The sequence below is a fragment of the Hylaeus anthracinus genome, unplaced genomic scaffold (genome assembly GCF_026225885.1).
Source record: "Hylaeus anthracinus isolate JK02 unplaced genomic scaffold, UHH_iyHylAnth1.0_haploid 12002, whole genome shotgun sequence".
In the NCBI taxonomy this organism is placed as follows: Eukaryota; Metazoa; Arthropoda; class Insecta; order Hymenoptera; family Colletidae; genus Hylaeus; species Hylaeus anthracinus.
This window is the reverse complement of record NW_026534349.1, coordinates 8,850,011-8,870,115: the sequence shown is the minus strand read 5'-3', so window position 1 is coordinate 8,870,115 and position 20,105 is coordinate 8,850,011. Positions and strand designations below refer to the sequence as shown.

Below are 20,105 nucleotides of genomic sequence, written 5' to 3'. Positions count from 1 at the left end.
AGGGTAAGAAAGAAGGGATGAGGGACAGCTAGGAGGCGTGGCGCAAGCGGTATTAAGCAACCGCGCCACCGCATTGTAAAGGGCAAAGTGTTATTGTTGCGACCGCCGACCGACTCGAGGCTCGACTTAATTGGATTTAAAGACGAATTGTTCGCGCGGCTACCACGACACCGGCGGGTCCTTCGAACGAGGGAACCGTAGCTTGCGCCTCTTTGCTATTTGCTCCGTGCTCGGTATGCGAGAGGATTTCCTTGGTTCCGACGATCAGCGGCGCCTAGAACTGAACTTGGACCAATAGCCGATATTGCTCTGCGTTCGAGTTCGATACGAGTACTGATGACTACACCACGCTCCAAATTTTAGGGATTCAGATCATCGTCGGACTTGGTTAGAGCTAGAGGAACACGAAGAGGAGCACGAAGGGTGAAGAACTTATTCGTACTATAAAGTATTAGATCTGGGCTGCGGAAGATCTTTGCAAGAAAATCCAACATTGTCAAGTAAAGAGCTTGCGACTTCGTGTAATTTGACGATTACGTAAAATGGCGAAGATTAACAGGGGAGGAAAATGGTTAACGCATTAGGCATCATAATGGCAGTCCCCATTATGCATTGATGACTCGTGAAATGTTAATGAACCTGCAAGGTGAAGTGTTATCGTGACCTGCATACTCGTTTCTAGTAAAAGTTCCGAAAGTCCTGAATAATTTCATCTGCTCGCAAAATAAGGACAGTTTGTCAGGAGCCTGCGATCCATTCCTCGCAGCTCTCGCTGAAACAAACTTCCGCTGTTCAAGATCACTCGTAACGCGCTATCATCTTTCAGTCGTTCACCGACGCTAATCGCGTTTTCTCGTTGCGTCACCGTCGATCGCGTAACGAGACGTGGAAGGTGTTGCGAACTTCTCCTCTAGAATTTCTCGCTTCCCCTCCCCCGACTTTACGTATGAATTATGCGCGCGACCGCGGATTACGTCCGAGACTCGTTTCTTCGCGCCGGATACGAGTAACAGGAACTTTGGACTCGAGCCACTCAACCACCATGCAAAAGAAATAATAAAAGAGCCGGCGTAGACAAGGAGACTCGGGTGTAGGGAAGACGAGACGCTTCCCCCTGTTGGGTCTATTGAAAAAGGTGAGAGAAGGTGTATTCGAACGGTGTGTAATTAGAGTTATTACTTTAACAAGCCTGTTGCCAGAGAGAAAAATATACTATAAGCGCGGCGGGGGTGCCGAAGAGTGGCGGATGCGAGGAGGGGGAGGAGGCACTGGTCGAGCCATTGTTGCCGGCTAATGTAGGCCTTCTTTGCATCATAAAGGCAATGTGCGGACCTGGCCTTTTATGCCAGCGACCGTGCACCAGGATAGTGCACCTCTACCATCCTTTCGTTTCGCGTCTACACGCACGTACACGCGTGTAATGTACGCGAAACCGCACGTACGCGGGTGGTGGCCCGCGCTACTTTGCCTTCACAGTCTGCTATCTGTATGCTAAGTTATCGTTGTCAATTAATTTCACTTAAGGCCAGCTGCTTTGGCCGGCTCGGTTAAGTGAACATCGACCGCAACGAGGATGCGTTTTTGTCGCACGCGACCATCGACTGTACGCATAGGTGTCGACAAGATTTTGAATACCGGTCCATACCGAATCGATCACTAACTCAACAAATACTCGGTCGAGAAATAAGAAACTTTTATCGGTTAAGTTTCCTTGCGGCTCTGTTGAAAATTTACGCTATTGACTTTGTGAATTAACAACGGCCATTAGATCTTAACCAATAATTCAGCGTTTCCTAATTAAAATGCACGGAAAGAAACGATCATCGGGGCACGCTAAGTGGAACATCGTTCGCTTTAGAACACGACAGTAATTAATTTAACGGCCTGTAGAGACGCGCTCTTGACAAGGAACACGTTTCGACGTCGTCCATGCGTTTCGTGCACGCGTGTACGCATAAGTTCGAGCAAGCGAACGCGAAAGTTCCGTGCAAAAAGAAACGCGGAACGGAGCTAAAGACGCGATAACGTTCCGTGAAATAACGCCGCTCCTATAATGCGCTGCTCGGACGCAATGAGCCGGATAAATCGTCAATGTGTTTCGCAGAGGAATTTCGCGACGCTTCATTAGGCGAAACCACGGTCGCGCCGCTGTCACGGTGACAAGTTTGACAAATTATTCCGCAGCGCGGTCTGCGCAGGTTGCGACGGGTCCTCGCGTTGTCTGGAAATTCGTCGGAAGAAACGCTGAAAGGATCAGCCTCTCGCGTTAAACCGAAACGGCTCTCGGCGATGCTTTTCAAGGAAACTATTAGGATGCCTTCGAAATGCACTTTCGAAGTTGGACTTTCCGAGCTCAAACGCAACGCAAAGATGCGTCGGAGATACCTGAGACAATTGGAGGACGTTCAACGATTAGCTCGAAATTACAGTATGCGATGGCTGACTTTGACTTCCTACATATTCCTGATTTTATTATTGGTCATGTACAATATTACGTATGCATAACGATTATTTAATGGCCCGTTGCTACTCGGGCAAAATTACAGAAAGGGAAAATGGAAACTGGCAGTGGGGGGTTGGTTCTAGAGAAGACAAAATACATCTTGTCGTCCCATTCTTCACAAAGGTGTGAACATATCTGCAAAAAAATCTCCATAATGATTATTCAAATTTTCTAAATTTAAACGAATTTTATTCACAAGAATGAAAGGCTGTATAAATTGAAAAAAAAATAAAGGAAAAAGACGAGTACTGGTCCGGTGACAGCCACGCTAAAAAGGGGAATTTGCCACCTATCGCTGGTAATTTGCAAAGCATTTGGCTTTAGAAGCCAGGTCTATAAACGCTATATCGCTACTCTAGTTTGGATGTAGGAATAAACTTCGTTATTCGCAGTTTCATTGTACATATCTCGTTTACAAGAGTGTAGCGTCCGAACCGTCCCTCGAAAGTTTTTGCCGTGTTATTTTTGTAATTAAAATTAACAACCGGCACGCTGCCAAATTGTCTTCTTAATGCGCCCTTCTCCCGTTCCGATCGTCGTGTCGTTCCTCTCCGATCTCCCTTGGCAATGCGGCCACTCCAAGGAAAGAAAGAAAGGACGGCGATGCTGGGCATCATCAATACATGTCATCGTGTTATACGCTTATCTCTGTACGTATATAAGTGCGCGTATTATATAACGCGCACACGTTGCAGCATTTAGCGTGCAACACCGTTGGCCGCTATTATTTCGCGAATTAATCATACTTTTTTGTGACGTGCGGACGGTCGAGAGCCACATCTTCGACGTACGCATGCAAATTTCTATCAGAATTTTATTTTTTCCACGGGCACTTCGTCTTGCTCTCCGTAACAGGAAATCGTGTTTCTCGTCCGCTCGCAGCGACCGGTGCTCGCGAACGAGTATAATTTTCTAACGGATGGAAAATTCGTGGATCCAGAGGGAGCAAGTAATTTCCACGGAACCCCCGGCGCCGTTCCTATCCGTCGTTATCGAAAATATTTATCCGTCGGCGAAAGAGTAGAAAAGGAAAGGCAGAACAGAGTCGAGTAGTAGTTAAAAGATGGCAGTGCTACCATCATCAATATGTGTCACGGGATATGTACTGGTCTCGATGTGTATGCGTACCTACCTACACGTATACCTATATAAAAGACGGGCGTGCACACCGTTGCACACCAACGAGCAAGTATTTACTACGGGACCGCCTTAATTATCTCTCGCCCTCTCTTTTGGCGCGGCCACTCAGCGCGCGACGACGTCGCTGGTGCTTTTCTGATATCTGCCGCGATCGGTCTGTTCGTTCTAACGACCGGACACGCCGTATAATCTCGAGCCGCCTCGGCTTTCGAGCGTGTAAAGAAGACGATCCGCGTGTGTTCGAGAGGAACCAATAAGCAGCTGCCGGGGTCCTCCTCTCTCGTCATCCTTATCACGGACAGAAAAGTGCAATCTCGTCTGATAAGTGGAATTAGGCGAATTTTTGACAGAGAGCATACCGAGGACCGATAGAGCATTGCTCGGTAATTAATTAGTTGTCGCGCCATGAATTTATCGAGTCAGGTCCTATCGATAAACTGTCGGGGATTGACGTTGAAATTGGTTAACCTCGAGCTGCAATCTGTACTAAAATCTCCACGTTATCGAGGCATTTAATTGGTACGATAAGGAGTTCACTTACAATTAGGTAATTTGTACGTTCATCGCGTAAGACACTATGCAGCATCGCTTCACCTCCGACGCAATCGTCGGTCTTTGACCATCTCAGAGGACTTCCACTTCCGATTCCACTTGTTGTCACACGACCATCTCCAACAGACGGATTACTTAATCGATAATTATCGAGTTTCGTTTAGGGTAAACGTCGAATCGAAGGGTACCAGTGATCTTCGAGCGATTCGCGCGTCGAGGCCTCGAGTGCCGCGCGATCTAGCACCTCGACAGCAGCGGCGCGCGTTAACCTCGGCTAAAAATGATCCAATCTTCAAGATAGATTCCTCGAGAGCGGTCGGAAAGAGCTGTATTAGAGACGGTATTCGGTAGTTGAGCGTGGCGGCGGCCTCGATCATTCGTGGATCGTTGAAATGATTCCACTTATCCGCTACGGGGAGTCCCCGAAGAATCCAGTGCCGGTACAAAAGCCGGTGGAAGCGAACTCGATCGCCGCAGGACGCCTGGCTACCGAAGATATTTCATTTACCGGACAAAAACTGCCCTCGTCCCCCTCTCTCCGTCTCTCCTGGCCTCTCTCCTTGCCCTCCTTCCGCTCGCCGTTGCCGCGCTTCGTTGGGAGGACGAAAGCGGGTCTAAGGGAGGAATTCAAATTAATATTCGGCGCTGACGTATGAAATTACAGGCAGCCTTGTCCGCCGTTCCTGTCATCGTCGTTCTCGTTGTTGTTGCCGCCGCCGCCACCGCTCTTGTCGTCTTGACGCCTCTCGTCGTCCCGCCAGGAAACAAATGAGCGACGATCATCCTGTCCACTCGAGACACAATGGGGAAACGACAACGACCCGAGTGTCCATGTTTCGGACATCGTCACGACCGTCTACATATTGGATATAAGCTACCGTGCCTTAAAAGTGCTCGCTCAATTTGGCTACCGATTTTGGTATAACGAGGATCATTTTGTCGCGGTTGGCCAGTCATTGCCGTTGGCCTCTTCGGGGACCTTCGAAGACGAACGGGCAACGAGGAACGTCTTCTCGCTTCACCGGTGCCCCCATCAATAATATTTTAGTTACGTTTCGGGAATTGTTCGAGTTCTACGTCTCGGTATTAGGAACAACTGTTTAACTCTTTGAGTACCAAAGAGCGATATATCGCTGCTCGTAGTTGTGAGTGTTACAACTCATTAAAAAAATCAATTTTCCTTTACGAAAACAACGTCAATATCTAACGCACATAGATTTATTTGTGCCCTTCAATTTTATTTCAAAAATATAACGGATTACACAAGTGTGGATCGAAATGTACATTTTTGTTTAGAATCATGTATCTTTGCTTAAAAGTGTCTGGCATTTTTAGGGTAAGTACGAAAATTTCCACTGGCACTCAAAGGTTTAACCATCTACAACATGTTGTTTAGTATATAACGAGCGTCTGATAGTTCCTACCACGAAGGAAATGCAGTGACCGTTGCGCGACTAAAAGACTCTTGAAGATGTTACGCGAAGGGTTTTTGCGTCCTTTAGTGAATCAGCGCAAAACTGACCCTTGGTAAGCGGTTGTCAGTCGTTCTCCTTGGGATGATGCTACGGAGTTAACGCTTTACCTGTTATCGCAAACGTACGTTTTTATCGTCGGTAAACATTCGTTTTTAGATTTATTTAACACTGTTTCGTCGACTGGGCGACGGAGCAACGATCCCCCGGCTCAGAAGCACGAAGCAAAAGAAGACTTCTCACCTGTTGGCCCCATTGTCCGCGAGATAATTTGGTTAAAGTAACTAATCGCTCGCTCTTTTCAGTTCTGCCGCTTATATACTCGACGCCGAACCGCGGCCCCCTTTGTCGTAATTAATAGTCCTCCCCGCGAGACCCCACTGCTTCTTCTCTAAATGATTCTTCATCCATCATCGTACGTCCGACTTTTGAACCTTCGCCTTTCGATATACCAGAACGTGCTTCCCACCGGCGGTTGGTCACTCCTCCCTTAATATTGCGAACACAGATTCGATCCTCGAGCCGACTGTTGTTCGCCAACAACGTCCACAGGAAATCAATTTTTCCTCTCGATTCGACGAGACAAAGTGTCGATTCTCCATCGCTCAAGTTTCTCAACTCTTTGTAGCGACTTTCGTTCTCGTTCGAGTGTCTTTTCAGCCTCTCTTCGCTTTACGTTATACACTGCAGAGCGTAACTATAGTACCACTCTTATTTTTAAACGTTTTGGACTTTGAGTTGGTATGAAACAAAATCGTATCGATTGAATTTTTTTCATCTGAAAATATATAGAAACGAAGAAGGGACGGTGAAATCGTTTATTTGTATTGGTTAGTTATGCAATAATTGAAAATCACTATATCATGTCGCATATAAGAGCAACTTTAAGAAAATTAATATAAAAGTCATCATTTATCGTATTCTTTCAGCTCATAATAATTGATTTTTTCCATTCCTACTCAAAAGACTGAAAAATAGAAAAAATATAGATGGTGCTATAGTTATGCTCAGCAGTGTATATCATGTTCTACGGACCCACAGTTTTTCAATGTCGTTTTTCAACGTCGGTGAATAGTATCGCGAGCTCGAATCCGTTCGCCGAGTCATCGCTTAAAATGATAGTAATTGTTCGTTAATTTGAAAGGAAGAATCCATTTCCATCTTGCGTTTCGTGGGGACCGTTCGCTCGGAGGTAGGGAAAAAAAATTAGCTACGTTCCGTAAGCAGCTGTGGCGGCCTTTAAGCGACACACCTGTTAATTTCTTCGAGTGCCCCGTGGTGGAACCTCGAAAGACTGGCTCGCGAGTAATCTTCTCAATAAACGAATCGAAACCATTTGAAAAGAGAAATTCGTTCTGAAGCTTCCACGCTGGAGGAAATGAAGAAAAGATAGACAAGCGTTCTCTCGAGTAAATGATAGTTCTGGCTGATCTGAAATTTAGATGAAAGGAAGGCGCACCATTATGTTGCGTCAAAGATCGTAGAGTTTACAATTCATTTATTTACCATCGATCCAACAAAACCCAACTCGCAAAGCACGCACGTACACACAATATACACATAAAAGTACGAAATAATGTTCATAAAACAGTCGCGAACGAAAGTCGTAAATTCCCCGGTATATGTATTTCACGGATGATTTACGAATTACATATGCAAATGGTACCGCGTGCCAAAGCGATAACTTACAAAAATGTTGATAGTCGAAATATATCGTCGATCGCTAAACCCTGATTCTCCGGCTTCCTCCTTTTTCCTCTTCGCTGCTGCTGTGCCCGTTATTTGTCTCTTTTTTCCCTCCACGTGTACGCTATCATCCGCTCTCTATCACCCTCTCGCCGGTTTCAGTAGCGCTTGCACGCAAGAGTGAGACTGCGCATGCAATTCGCATCTCGATGACCGTACCTGCCGGTGATTTAACGACTTGTCACCCACTTTATCAATTTACCGCCGCTGGAGACCTCGGGTTTACGCACGTAAACTGGCCATCCACTGTGTACTTATAGTTTCTACCGACCGCGCAAAGTGTATCGTGTTAAGTAATGATTCTGTTTTCAGCGCCGACTGCCAAACGGTTATCGTGCGCATTATTCACCCGCAATAGGGAATCGAACTCGCTATTTCTCCGCGGAACGCTTTGCTTACACCTACGATGGCTGTTTGTTTATTAAAACGGGGTTAACACTTTCTATAGAGAATTCGTCTACCGTTGGTAATATTATTATAGTACACGAAATGGAATAAGAAAGGAGAGAAGAGTAGAACTGGAGGATTACAAATTAAAGACAAAAGTAGATGAAGAAACATGTATGAAGAAGAAAAGAGGAACTAAAAGAAAAAAAAGTAGTGTTCATAGTGTTTTCCTAGCGCACCTCCTACTCAAGAATGAGAAATCAAACAAGAACACGAATCATACATGACCCTATAGGGATTGGTCTTGCAGGAAAAGCTGTTGACTGTGGATCCGAGGGTCGCGAGTTTCAATCCCCGTGCCTTATTTTTCGTTTAGACTCCTAAAATAACCTAGATAACAATATTATGCAAACACATCTACCAGAAATCCTCTCTCGAGAGACGAGTGACCGCTACAAGGGAAATCACTTCAACGATTCACTTCAAATTTTGTAAACCAGTAATTTCCGAAGAGGAAACGACGAGCGCGATTGCCTCGAAAAATACGTTACACGGGAGCCAGAGTACGAGGGGTGTCTCCGCAGGATTGTTCCGAGCGATTATGGTCCCGAAAATGGTCAGGATCGAGAACGCAGATAAGGACGGGACGGGGTGCCCGTGTTTTCGGAGTTCGCGTAGTAATTGTCCGGCCATATGCTCGCTCGAGGCTCGGTCACCGCAACGTGCCCACCGCGGAAGCTCGAGCTTCGTCTCGATTGTGCGCCGGTCTCTTCTTAATTACAATATTTAAATTCCCAGCCGCCATGTGCTCGACCCAACGTTCCCGCGCTTTATCCACGACGCGATGCGCTTATTTCAACCGGGGCGCGTCGCGTGAGCACGCGCTTTCACGCACGCAAATTCCGAGGGTAGCGCTGAGAAAACTATTGGCTAAACATTCGGCGGTTATCGCGATCGGACGACGATAATTCATTACCTTAATGCGGCCAGATCAGATACAGCGTGTAAGTGGCTGCTCGTAGAGCCGCGACGTGTTTCGATAATTCCTGAACTGCCTGGATGAATTATTTTTTTGTTACACGCGATACACGTGACAACGGGCACGCGCGAGAAATCGTTGGTGGGAACGATGGCAATGACACTTGAGGATTTCGCGGTTCAGTTCTTCGTGGTTCAGGGGGTCGTTCGACCTCTGAGTTCAAAGGGTTGTATATTATCCAAAGGACAGGGCTTATCAGCCAATTGTCATTTCGAGAACGTTTCCACGGGACATTCTCTTGTAGAGATTCGCAATTTTTTAAATAAATTCGTTAATGATTCCATTAGTAAGTCGATTGGCAACACGCTTCTTTCCTTCATTCGCGAATTACGCAATTCCGTATGGTTTTCCTCCGCGGTGAACGTAGAGAACGTGCCTACTGGCTATTACTTAAGTAAGCATGTATGCATGCATGTTTGCGGCATTAGAGTATCGCATTGGAATCGTCGGCGAGGCTCGACGATGATTTGTCATCGAATGGGTAACGATGCGAGCGACAAATCTCTCTCGTCTATCCCATCGATGAGCGTCGATAATATACGATACTCGATAATGACGAGCTACCATCGATTATATCGTACGTTCGTTCGTACAGCTGCATGCGCAACGTATCGTCCCGAAACGGGTGCGCAGTTAAAATACCCGATTAACGATAAAGATCACGACACGCTACCGATCTCCGTTATTTCTAAATTTCATAATTTATCGCATCCTGAAAGATGAGTTACAACAGGCGGAGTTTCACTTTCAAACGCGAAGCGTGGGTAATTAATGAAGTTTATTGCACTAGCCGATTGCCTTCAATTTATTCAAGACGGCTTTAGAAATTTCGATACAGTTCGCGATAACGAAATCACAGTGGATTTATTGACATTATTTCAGAGGTGTCTACGACCGAGCAGGAAACTCGCTGTGAAACGCATCCAGCTGGTTTAAATCGTACTCTACATTTCTGAGGGTCAGCGTTAACAAACTTTCGTTTCTTTAAGCAGTTGGAATATTTCCTCCAAGTGGGATCCTTTGTAGATAGAGGACACGTCGACTCGAGGAGTTCAAAGTTTGATACAACTGAAATAAATTAGTTTATACTTTATCTAAAATTAATTTTATTATGAAAGTATTGTTACCAAATTTGAATAAGACACTTAGTTCTGTTATTCGGAGGAGCAAGCATATGCGAGAGGCCTGTTTCTGCGTGGACACCCGGTGCAATTGACAGTGTTATTTAAAACGTCTTAAATAATGCATTAGCCTCGATACATTCGCTGATAGGCAGATACTGGTTGCATCGGACGAGTTTCGAGGGGCGCGAAGACCGGCTGCGAGCAATTTACGGGCCCATGTTCGACATTAAGCTCAATTTCGGGTAACATCCTGGAAATAGGAGGCGAATCTCGTTGATTTTCGGGCAAGCACGTGTTTACGCGAGTAGTTGTTCGCGCCGTGGCGCGTTTACGACTCGCCCTCCCTTCAATTTTTCCTTCCTCCACGTCCTGTCACGGCAGCCCAACGGACTGGTTTCGTCTTAATCTTCTTCGTGGAATCTCCGCCGCGCGGAAAGTGGAAGATCGTTAACGCGATGCCACGGGAATCCAGCTACCGAGCGATACTTCGTACGGGGCGACAGCCGATTACGCGCCGTGTGCTGCGAGTCAAACGTGCGTCACGAGCGAGCGTTGTTAGTCGCGCGTGCGCGTTCAGTTTCTTCCTCGAAGTTAATTGCAAAATGCTCGGGATTCGATCGACTTTCTATTGGGCTTCTTTTCAAGTTTCTACTTTGCTTCGATCTATGCTGTGGACAAAGAGAAGTCAACCGATTTTTGGAAGGAATTCGGTGGTTTTTGTAAGCGACCGCCTATTTAACCCTTTGCGTTCGAGGGACGGCGTAGAAGCGTCTTTGTTTATCTTAGATTTCGTTGAATCTCGGACTGTTCGTAGATTGGTTCATAAATAGGTTCCTAAACTGGTACACTTTGAAGTAGTAGATGGTAGAAGGGTTCGTGGTAGAAGAAGCGTCTAGCCGTGTTGTCTTTTCGCAAATAGATGTTTATTTGAAACACAAAATGTTGTCTTAAAAGAATAGAACTACTGAGAGCAATGTAACGTAATAATTTTGAAAAGTGAAAAAGAAACTTCGTACACGAACAAGAAAAATGGTAGATGCAATCTTAAATAATATTAGTGTCTCGCAGCATATCAGGGTGCTCTCAGTGTGTTAAAGCGTAGAGTTTGTGATTTGTTAACCGTTTAACATATTTTCGCGAAATTCAGCATAACGAAGGTTAATCGCCGTGGTGGCTCCATACCGATTTCACACTCGGGTTCGCCTCGGGGCCATGCAAAGAAGTTGATTGGATATTCCTCGATTAATTACGTTCGCCTCGGGCGTATCCACCGCTCCCGACAGCCACGCATGCCTGATCTGCGCGCGATCAAATCGAGTTAGGCGAATTTTTCCTACACCGCGGTACCGTCGCGACGTCTCCACGGCGCTGAATTGCAAACAAATAATTCCTGTCGGGCGCGGCGATTAATTACATTGTCCGAGACAGGTTGTACACCCATTTACACGAGGGCCGCTTAAAAAGGCATAGACTTCCGTGCTCGCCTTTGCGAAGTTTAACGGAGGTATAATGCGTGCTCTCGGCGCGCACACGCATCGGCCAACAAATAAAACCGGCATACGCGGAGAAGAGAGAAAGAGCGATGGAATCGGCAAGGGAAAAAGGGAGCTAGAGGGATGTCGAGAGTGAAACGAGGGCGGACGACGATGGAAGGGGGAGGAAAAGGGAGAGGGCGGCCGGAAGTGGGAGCAATTAACGATATAAGTGGTTCGCTGGTCTCGGAACAAGATAACATCGGCTAACTCGAGTCTAGCTCCTTTTCTTCCGAGCACTCGATGAGAAGATAGTCGACTCGAAAGAGGCAGGTGCCTTTTGGACACATTATACGCTCTTACTCGCCTCGATTCTCATTTCTCTCGTTTTTTTTTCTTTTTTTGCTCTCTTGTTGTCGCACCTTTTGCTTCCCCATTCTCTTTCCATTTCGTTTAATCGCTCGAAACGTGCCACGATGTCCCGATTTGCGACATCGTGAGCGAAAATAACTTTATTTGCCGATGTCAATGCAATGGACTGGACGACGGTCGGGAGCCGATGACCGACGACCGGTTATTTTGCATTTTATTAAAAGCCGCGGTTAATTGCTTCCCGATTCCACCTCGGTTCGTTGTGTCGCCAGGAGACGCGTTATTAATATTAAGTAGCGCCGCCTCGGTTCCTGGTAGGCTCTGCGAACTTTGTCAATCTCGATTGCCAGGTGCTGTCGTTTAGCTTGTTATATTAGGTTATTACTTCTCTTGATGAGCAGTCATTGCATCTCAGAAATTGTCCAACATTGATTTTAAAGCAGCGTGTTTTGATATTTAAATCGAGCAGATTCCTAGACATATTTAACACTAAACTACTTAAAATTTCTTTCCAAACTCTCTCAATACAGAACTATTAAATTATTATATTTTAATGTTATTTAGTTGTTCTTCATTTGCATTGTGATTATCAATTTGATTAAATGTTATATAAAAAATCCAAATTTCAAAATAAAATGTACTCTTTCTCAGCTTCCACATCACTGCTCAGTTGAGCGAAATTAAATAGTATTTTTTGGACGCATCAAGTTCCGTTTTATTTGTGTGTCAAGGGTTTAATCGCAATTTTAGGGGACGATTATCGTAATAGAGAGTCAATTTATCTTGGTCTCAGTTTTCATCGTAATACGACGCCCAAACGTGGCCGTGAATGATAAATGTATAAAGGTGCCAGGTGTGAAACAGCTTCAACCCCAGGTAGCCCCTCTCTAAACGTGTCTCGAGGCCTCAGGGTTCCGCTGAACGCGCTTTGGGAAATTCTAGATTAACGAACAATTAAAAGGTTAAGGTAAACGTATGTTCGGTCGCGCTCGGCATGGCAGGAAGGCGAATTCGCAGCAGTGGCACGGGGTTCGACGGAACAGGATGCGGGGGCAGTATACGCGCGTACTTTTGTTCCGGTGGATTCTTCTTTGTCGCCAGTTTCAGGATGCAGAAGCCCGGCAAAAGCACGATTTGACCGTGGGTTAACCACATCCTCTCGGGCCAGTCCCTTCTTCCCTGCCTCTTCGGTTTCCATCGGGCGTGCACCTTCGGGAAACGAACCTTTCGCGTGGAACCTGAACGTGAAAAAAAATGAAACTGTGATTTCCTACCCGCTCTCAGCTAATAAGCGCATCCGTTCCACGGCTACAGACTACAATTATGCAAAACGCGCGGTGGCTCCTTGAACAGTTTACGAGCCCGTACGTTAAAGAACGCGATATTATTTAGCGTGTTGCATTCAGTTCTGTCCCACGGAAGCGATGCTCGTCCGCCTGGGCAAAAGTTCCGTAGAAAGTAACAGTAGGAAGGAAAAAAAAAAAACAATAAAATATTTTACTTTCCACCTCAGTCGGCCGGGTTCGCTCCCTTTCACCGAAAGATCGTTAGTGTTGTATCGCCGCGTGATCTTAAGTTACTCGTTTCGTTCTTTATTGATCGCGAGCCGTGAGAAAATGTCAAAAATACTAACCGTCTCAGATCTGGCTTTAAAATTTTTAAATTATCGAAAGCTACACCACTAGTATTTTTTCTATGCTAATTTTAGTGCAAGTTAACTCTAAAAATTAAATTTCATTAATACGAGAGAAAAAATAATTCAGGTCTGAAAGGGTTAATACTATGCATATTCGTATTCCCTAATTGTTTAGTAAAACTGTTAAAATAGAGGTATCCAATCCCTAATTTCACGAGTGAATCACCGATCGATTAAATCTGCAACATGAGAAAAGTATGAACATTTTCGAACTAGAAGACGTGACTTAAAGAATAAATTATTGATAGAATCATTGTGGAAACGTGGTCGAAGAACTCTCGACAACAGTGATTCGCGTTTACACAGGTGGTTTTCGTTTGAAAATTGGTAATTGCAGTAGCGGCAAGAGGGAGAGAGGATGCCGGTGGGAAAAATCGTTAACGCAGTGCCAGTGGTCGACCGCTAATGGGGCTCCAAATTAATTTCACGTAATTGGGGATACGCACGGGAATGCGCCGCTGCGTTGTCCTGGCTACCCGTTTTACCCTAATAGGAATAAAATAAGCCCTTGCACAGCAGTTAACGCTCGCGCTCGCTCCTACATAATTGCAGACCGTTGGCTGACCAACGCCGGAAATAAGCAAACGCGATTAAGCCCCGAGCACGCCTGTCACGCTTCTCGGGTTTTACCTTCGACGGCGAGGCCTTTGGAAATTACACCGGTGCGCCAAAATTCGCCTGGTAATGGAGACGAGACACCCGGGCGTGTCGCGATAATTCTGTCGTTCTTTCGCGCGAATACGGGAATAAAATTGCATAGATTACACGAATTGATATTCTAGATCGAATCGACACTCGTAGTATTAATAAAGATCCAGGTGACGTTTCATCCATGGCATTTCCACATTCGATCTTCGATTCTTTCCAAAAGCTCGATACTTTCCATACACTGTAAAATGTAAAGATCTTCATAACGACTAGTGATTCCGTATCAAGGCCTTTATTTACGTTTGAATAGTGGTGAAATGTCGAAACACGTTACCGATAAAACACATCGCACGCCCGGAAGCTTCGACGGTATCGAATGTAATAGCTTGGAATTCTATATGCAAATAGTTGGCGTAGGCGTCTTTACGCGAGTCAAAATGCAAATAGGGAAACACGATGTAGACACGATCCCCGCATAGGCATTAACCCGGTCGTAAAAGTCTTGCAATATGCATCGACGCGTGAACAACATGGCGTAGGGTTTAAGTCCTTCGTTTAAAAGGTAGTCCGACCTCTGAACTTCGTGCACGAGAGAGGAGATCGATAGGTAAACGAAAAAGGAATTTACTCTACTTCGTTGAAGAAGGTAACTGGCCCTTACGAGCTGTAGCATGCGAATATGCAGCTACAGACGTGTACTAAAGATAAGAGTAACGTAAATGTAACGTACAGAGGTATGGTAACGCGAAATAAGCCGAAATAAAGGAGTTATTTCAGTACAAGTTGACAGTTATGCACTTAAATAACCAAGCAAGTAAAAAGCTAACTGCAATGTTGACGAATCGTCGGAGTATCTTATTCTGAGGTGTAAGCTTTGAAACTCTGACGTTTCGACAGCCATAAAACTGTTTATCGCCACGTGGCTCGCCTCGATTGCATCTACTGTTACGAGTGCAACGAAAGAGTTGCGAAAATGGGTAGGACGTTAATGAATGAAAGACGAAAACGGAAGAAAACGGGACATTAAATTTAGTATAATATATTTTCCATATAATAATTCTCGCTATACAGACATTATTTTACAAAGCATGATTTATACTATGTGTGTACTTGTTGCTGCATTACTTAACGTTAAGTCGCACGATACCGTGGGACACGATCCCGCGTCACGACGGATTCACAACGCCCGTCGCTCGTCTAACGTTTCCCATTTTTTCTCGCCGTGCAACATTTGCATTTTCCATCGTACAGCCTAATATTTATATATTCATAATACTGGTATTTCTTCGCCGAACGCGCAGAGCCGTGTCCGCACCATCGATCTCGATCATTCATCCCACCGAACGGGCAACGAAAATGTCCTTGCAAAGTCACGCGAACAAAACGGAAATGGGATACGATATCCCGAAACATCGAGACGATCGAACCGTTCGAACACGTTCCCCGCGTTCCTCTACGTATACTGGATTCTGGCAAATACTTGGAAATTTCTCGTTATCGCGGTTGGCTTAGGCTCGCGCCTTAGGATCGTCGCAGCCTGTAAACGCGCGTACACGGGTCAGACTCTCCGAATGGTAAGAAATCGACTCATAAATGCAGTAACGCGGAGTAAATACTCCATTTTGTGGAAATTAATGCAAAAGAAAATCTGGGGAAAGTTGGAAAGTGTCACAGATCGTTATTTCTCATCTTGACAAACGCTTTCCCACGAAGTGAAATGAATCGATGTCGTCAATCTCAATCAGTAATTTTGTATAAACAACTATTTCAGGTGGGAAATAAATTATACTCTCGAGTAGTTTCTATTGTCCAGAATCACAACAAATTTACGATGAGTACGTTTGCCTCTAATTACTGCAATTTGAAAACCCATGGAGGCTGGCCGGACAAGTAACGCGCGACCTATTCGCGCGCGGCTATTTACATGTTCCTCGTTTGAACGCGAAATCGTCGACGTCGCGGCAAATCGCGCGTATCGAGTGGAAATCGTATTTACAAACCGGTGTATTGAAATCGTAATACGCGAAATCGTCGCGTCGTTCTTAATTAACCAATTACATTTTTTTCATCGTCGTGGCGAGCGGCAAGCAAAGTGTCGGTTTCGCCGCGGAACGCAAAGAACCTCTCGGTTATTTGAATACTTCGAGTCTCCCTTCCCGTTCCGCTGTCCTCCCTCCTCTTCCGGGGCTGGAGTGTCTCCCCCTCTGTCTCTTCTTTTCCGACCTTTTTTGCCGAGCGAGCGCGTGTAATTTCGTGTCATTTCAGATTTCTTCCCCCGCAGGCAGGTCCCCTCTAATGTCATATTAATTGTAGATTCGCGTTCGTGCGCGATTGGCTCGCTTCCTGGCGCGACTATAAACGTCCTCGATGGCGGGTCTAGCCGGCTCTGTAACCTGTGATTTATCTGCCCCTTTCGCGGACGAACGAACCGTTTTTATTTACAGCGTTGGAATACTTTACCCGGCTACCGCTGCATTTCGTTCGACGAATTCTCCTTGCAGACGCACGATCGCCAGTCGGTGTCGTCGACGATTCTGATCGGCACGAGGTCTGTTCGAGTTCGATTCCCGACGACTCTGTCGAAGCAACAGGATTACTTGGCGTTCCTCTACAGGGTGTTAGAAAAAATAATATTCGATATTTATATGGTATATAGGACACATTGTACCGAGTAAAAAAGCTTTAGTAAACATACGTAGGTCGGAAGGTCAACCGTTTCTGATATATAAACATTTTTGTTTGTTATTATCGTAATTGACTTACTACTGAATTTTCGATGCTTACAAATTTTTCACGTGTCCACCTTCCATTTCTACACATGCTTGGCATCTTTTTCCAGAGTTACGAACTCTCTCGAAAATTCCACATTTCTATCAAATTGTTTGACAAGCTCGGTGGATTCTTTTGAGAATTACAACTGATTTCAACCGACTGATTGTGAATAAAATCTACTGTCGCCATTTGACTAAGAACTAGCGGTTTACTAAAATGAACAGTGCATGCGATGGAAGCAAGTAAGTCAATCGTGATACTAGCAAACAAAAATGTTTATATCTCAGAAACGACATATGTTTACTAAAGCTTCTTTACTCTGTACAGTGTGTTCTATATACCACATAAATATTGAATGGTTTTTATTGAACACCCTGTTTATCGAGGTAACCGTTGCATCGAGTACGAATAATTATTTCACCATATCAATCGTTGATTAGCTAAACGAATCGCGAACTTTGGTTAACCACACGATGTCTGCTCCACTCGTTAGTTATACAGAAAGTCCCACGTATTCTGTCATTTTTGTATCATTGCGCTCAGTCTCGCGCAGCTCAAACTTCGACCCGTCAAGCACTTGCAGAAATTCTCCCTTGGACCTGGTTTGAAGAGGGACTCCTACATAGGACCCTACGTTCACGGTAGCTTGGGAGTATTGCTCAAGGGAAGCGAATCTTTGCTGCCAACGTTGAGCCACCATACTTTGGTTACCGAATCACCTAGCTGATTGGGTCTTTGATCTCGACGCCAATGGACATTGGGTACCTGCTCCATTAAGAAAGCTTCCGGTGTCAAAAACGTCCCTCTCTTCGGTTCATCTTTGCTCGATCGCAACCGATGCACCGCACGTTCCAACATCCGACGAATCACTCGCAACAATCGTCGTCCGAAACCGATCGATCCCCGTCGATCGCGACGTTGTATCGTCCGAACGATTCCTCCGGCGCATCGAAGCTTCCCTGAGCCATCGTGTCCTAGATGTCGTGTATGCTCTCCTCGTCGCTGTCCGCCCTTATGCTCTGAGGGCTGTCCTCCCTCCGTATCGGGGATCCGTCGCGACTGTTGCTCCTGTCTCGCTGCCTGATCGCCCTCAGATTTTCCCTCTCCCTTCCCTCGATCGTGTCGGGGCTGTCTCTGTAATAGCTGGCCAAATTCGACGTCAGCGAGCCGATGGTGTTGCTCGGGCCCGCTTGGAGCATCGTGGGCAGATAAAGTCTGTCGTCCTTGCGCATAGGCGATCTCTCCCCGAAGACGGGACTCTTGCTTCGATCCCTCTGCCTCGGCGCCCTGTTCGCGTTCTCCCTTTCCCGTCCGTCTGCCACTTCGGGACTGTCTCTGTAATACGTGCTCAAGTTGGAGAGGCTGGAGCTCGCGGTGAGCGTTCCGAGGGTGATGTTCGACCCTGCTTGGACCATCGCGGGCGCGTAGAGTCTCTCCTCCTTTCGCAGCGGCGACCTGTCCGTCGGCACGGGACTTTTGCTTCTGTCCCTCTGCCTGACGGATCTCTCTATGCTTTCTCTGTCCCTGACGTCGGTTATCTCGGGACTGTCTCTGTAGTAGTTGCTGAGATTCGACAAGCTGGAGCTCGCCGTGAGGGATCCTAGAGGGTTGCTGGGTCCCGCCAGAATCATCGTCGGTGGGAACAGTCTGTAAGGAAGCGGCTTCTGCAAGGTCACGGCCGCCGACGCTTGCTGGTAAAACAGCCCGTTGGTTGGTATCGCGTGTGCACTGGGATACGGCCAGTATCGTCCTGTTGCGGGGTGCGGTTGGACGGCTGCCGCGCCGCTCTCGTAGAGCTGCTGATACGTCGCCACCGTCAAATTGCTCTGCGCCAAAATCTCGTAGGTCGTCATCGTCTGTCTTTTCCACTTCGTTCTGCAAACAGAGTAGAAAGGGACTCGTTAGTCGCGCGATTTCCCCTCGCTCGATGAAACGATTTGTAAAAATGTATAATAAATCTAGATATCGTGACACCACTCTTAAGAATTACACAGTATAAAATAGTATCATTTCAGTGAAAACTCGAGTGCATACGTATTTATATCTTGGGCAAAAATTTCTTAATACCGTCTGTGCCACCTGCGCGTACCCCTTTAAATGTTGGATATTTCCGGGCATTGTTCGAACCATAAAAATTCAACGACGTTTAGGGCTTTAAAGCCTCGCAATTTTTTTTAGCTTCTCTCAGTCCTTCCCTCGTCAGCCCCTTCTCTGTGATCGTCACCGGACCCCACCCCCTCGATCTCCGTTCGCGTATGTAAATCTCGATCTGGGACAATTACGCTAAAACGGAGTGGCGTGCCGGCAAGTGGTTACGTTGGCCACGCTGTCAGGGGTGGGGAGGGGGGGGGGCTTATTATACTAACAAATAGCCCGTACAGTTTCACTGCCTAATCATCGCGTATCATGCCACGCGCGCGAGTTCCTGCGCCGCACCTGGGAACGCAAAGAAGGCGCCCTTAGACGCGCCAGCGATATATCGTTTCAGGGTTCGATATCGACCGATGCCTAGACGACTGAGCCAAATAGAGAAGCGTAAATTCACCGAGAGGTAAAAAAAAAAACAACGAGCGATCTGTTCGATCTTCCAATTTCTTTGTTACACTGGTTGTGTCGGTGTGCAAGTTGCCAACAAGAAATTCCGAAATAGACGCGAATCGTTTCTTTATGCAAATGCCAGTCAAACGGAAAGAACGCGTCTCGAAGATTCGCAGGAAGATAGCAGTATTCCAATTAGATCAATTACGCAACTCGTTGCATCGCGTGTACTTATCGAAGAGCGGAGAGGAAAATTACAGTCTCGTGTCCGATGCGACACGTGGTGATTTAGCTCTTTCGCTCGAATTACAGCGCATTACGCGTTTGTTGCCAGCGTAAATGCAACGGTATGGTTTAGTGTCTGGCGACGAGTAGAGCCGGCATTGCGGCCGCGCAACCCGTGCAGGAATACTACTGATTTTTTAAACTTTACGGAAAAGAATTTATATAATGTTGTGGAAGTACGAAGGCACCCTGAGGCATCTGTCGAGTGGCGTCAGGAGCGATGCTTAGAAAACACAGTTGCAGATGAAACTGTCACAAACTGTCAGATTCCGACTGTTAACACATCTGAATTGTCCGGGAATTATAATTATAATAATTAACAATTATTAATTGTATCGTATTACCCTGTTGAGTTATGG

The 20,105-nt window shown here is 46.0% G+C and overlaps 1 protein-coding gene across 1 annotated transcript in view; it reads right to left on the bottom strand.

Moving 5' to 3' along the window:
- Positions 1-15,181: 15,181 nt before the first annotated feature.
- Positions 15,182-20,105, bottom strand: part of LOC128892106 (homeobox protein B-H2-like) — a 28,272-nt gene continuing 23,348 nt past the window's right edge. The window contains exon 3 of the mRNA XM_054152227.1: positions 15,182-18,798. Coding sequence (XP_054008202.1) covers positions 17,898-18,798 — 901 coding nt within the window. The 3' untranslated portion in view covers positions 15,182-17,897. The remainder of the gene's footprint in view (positions 18,799-20,105) is intronic.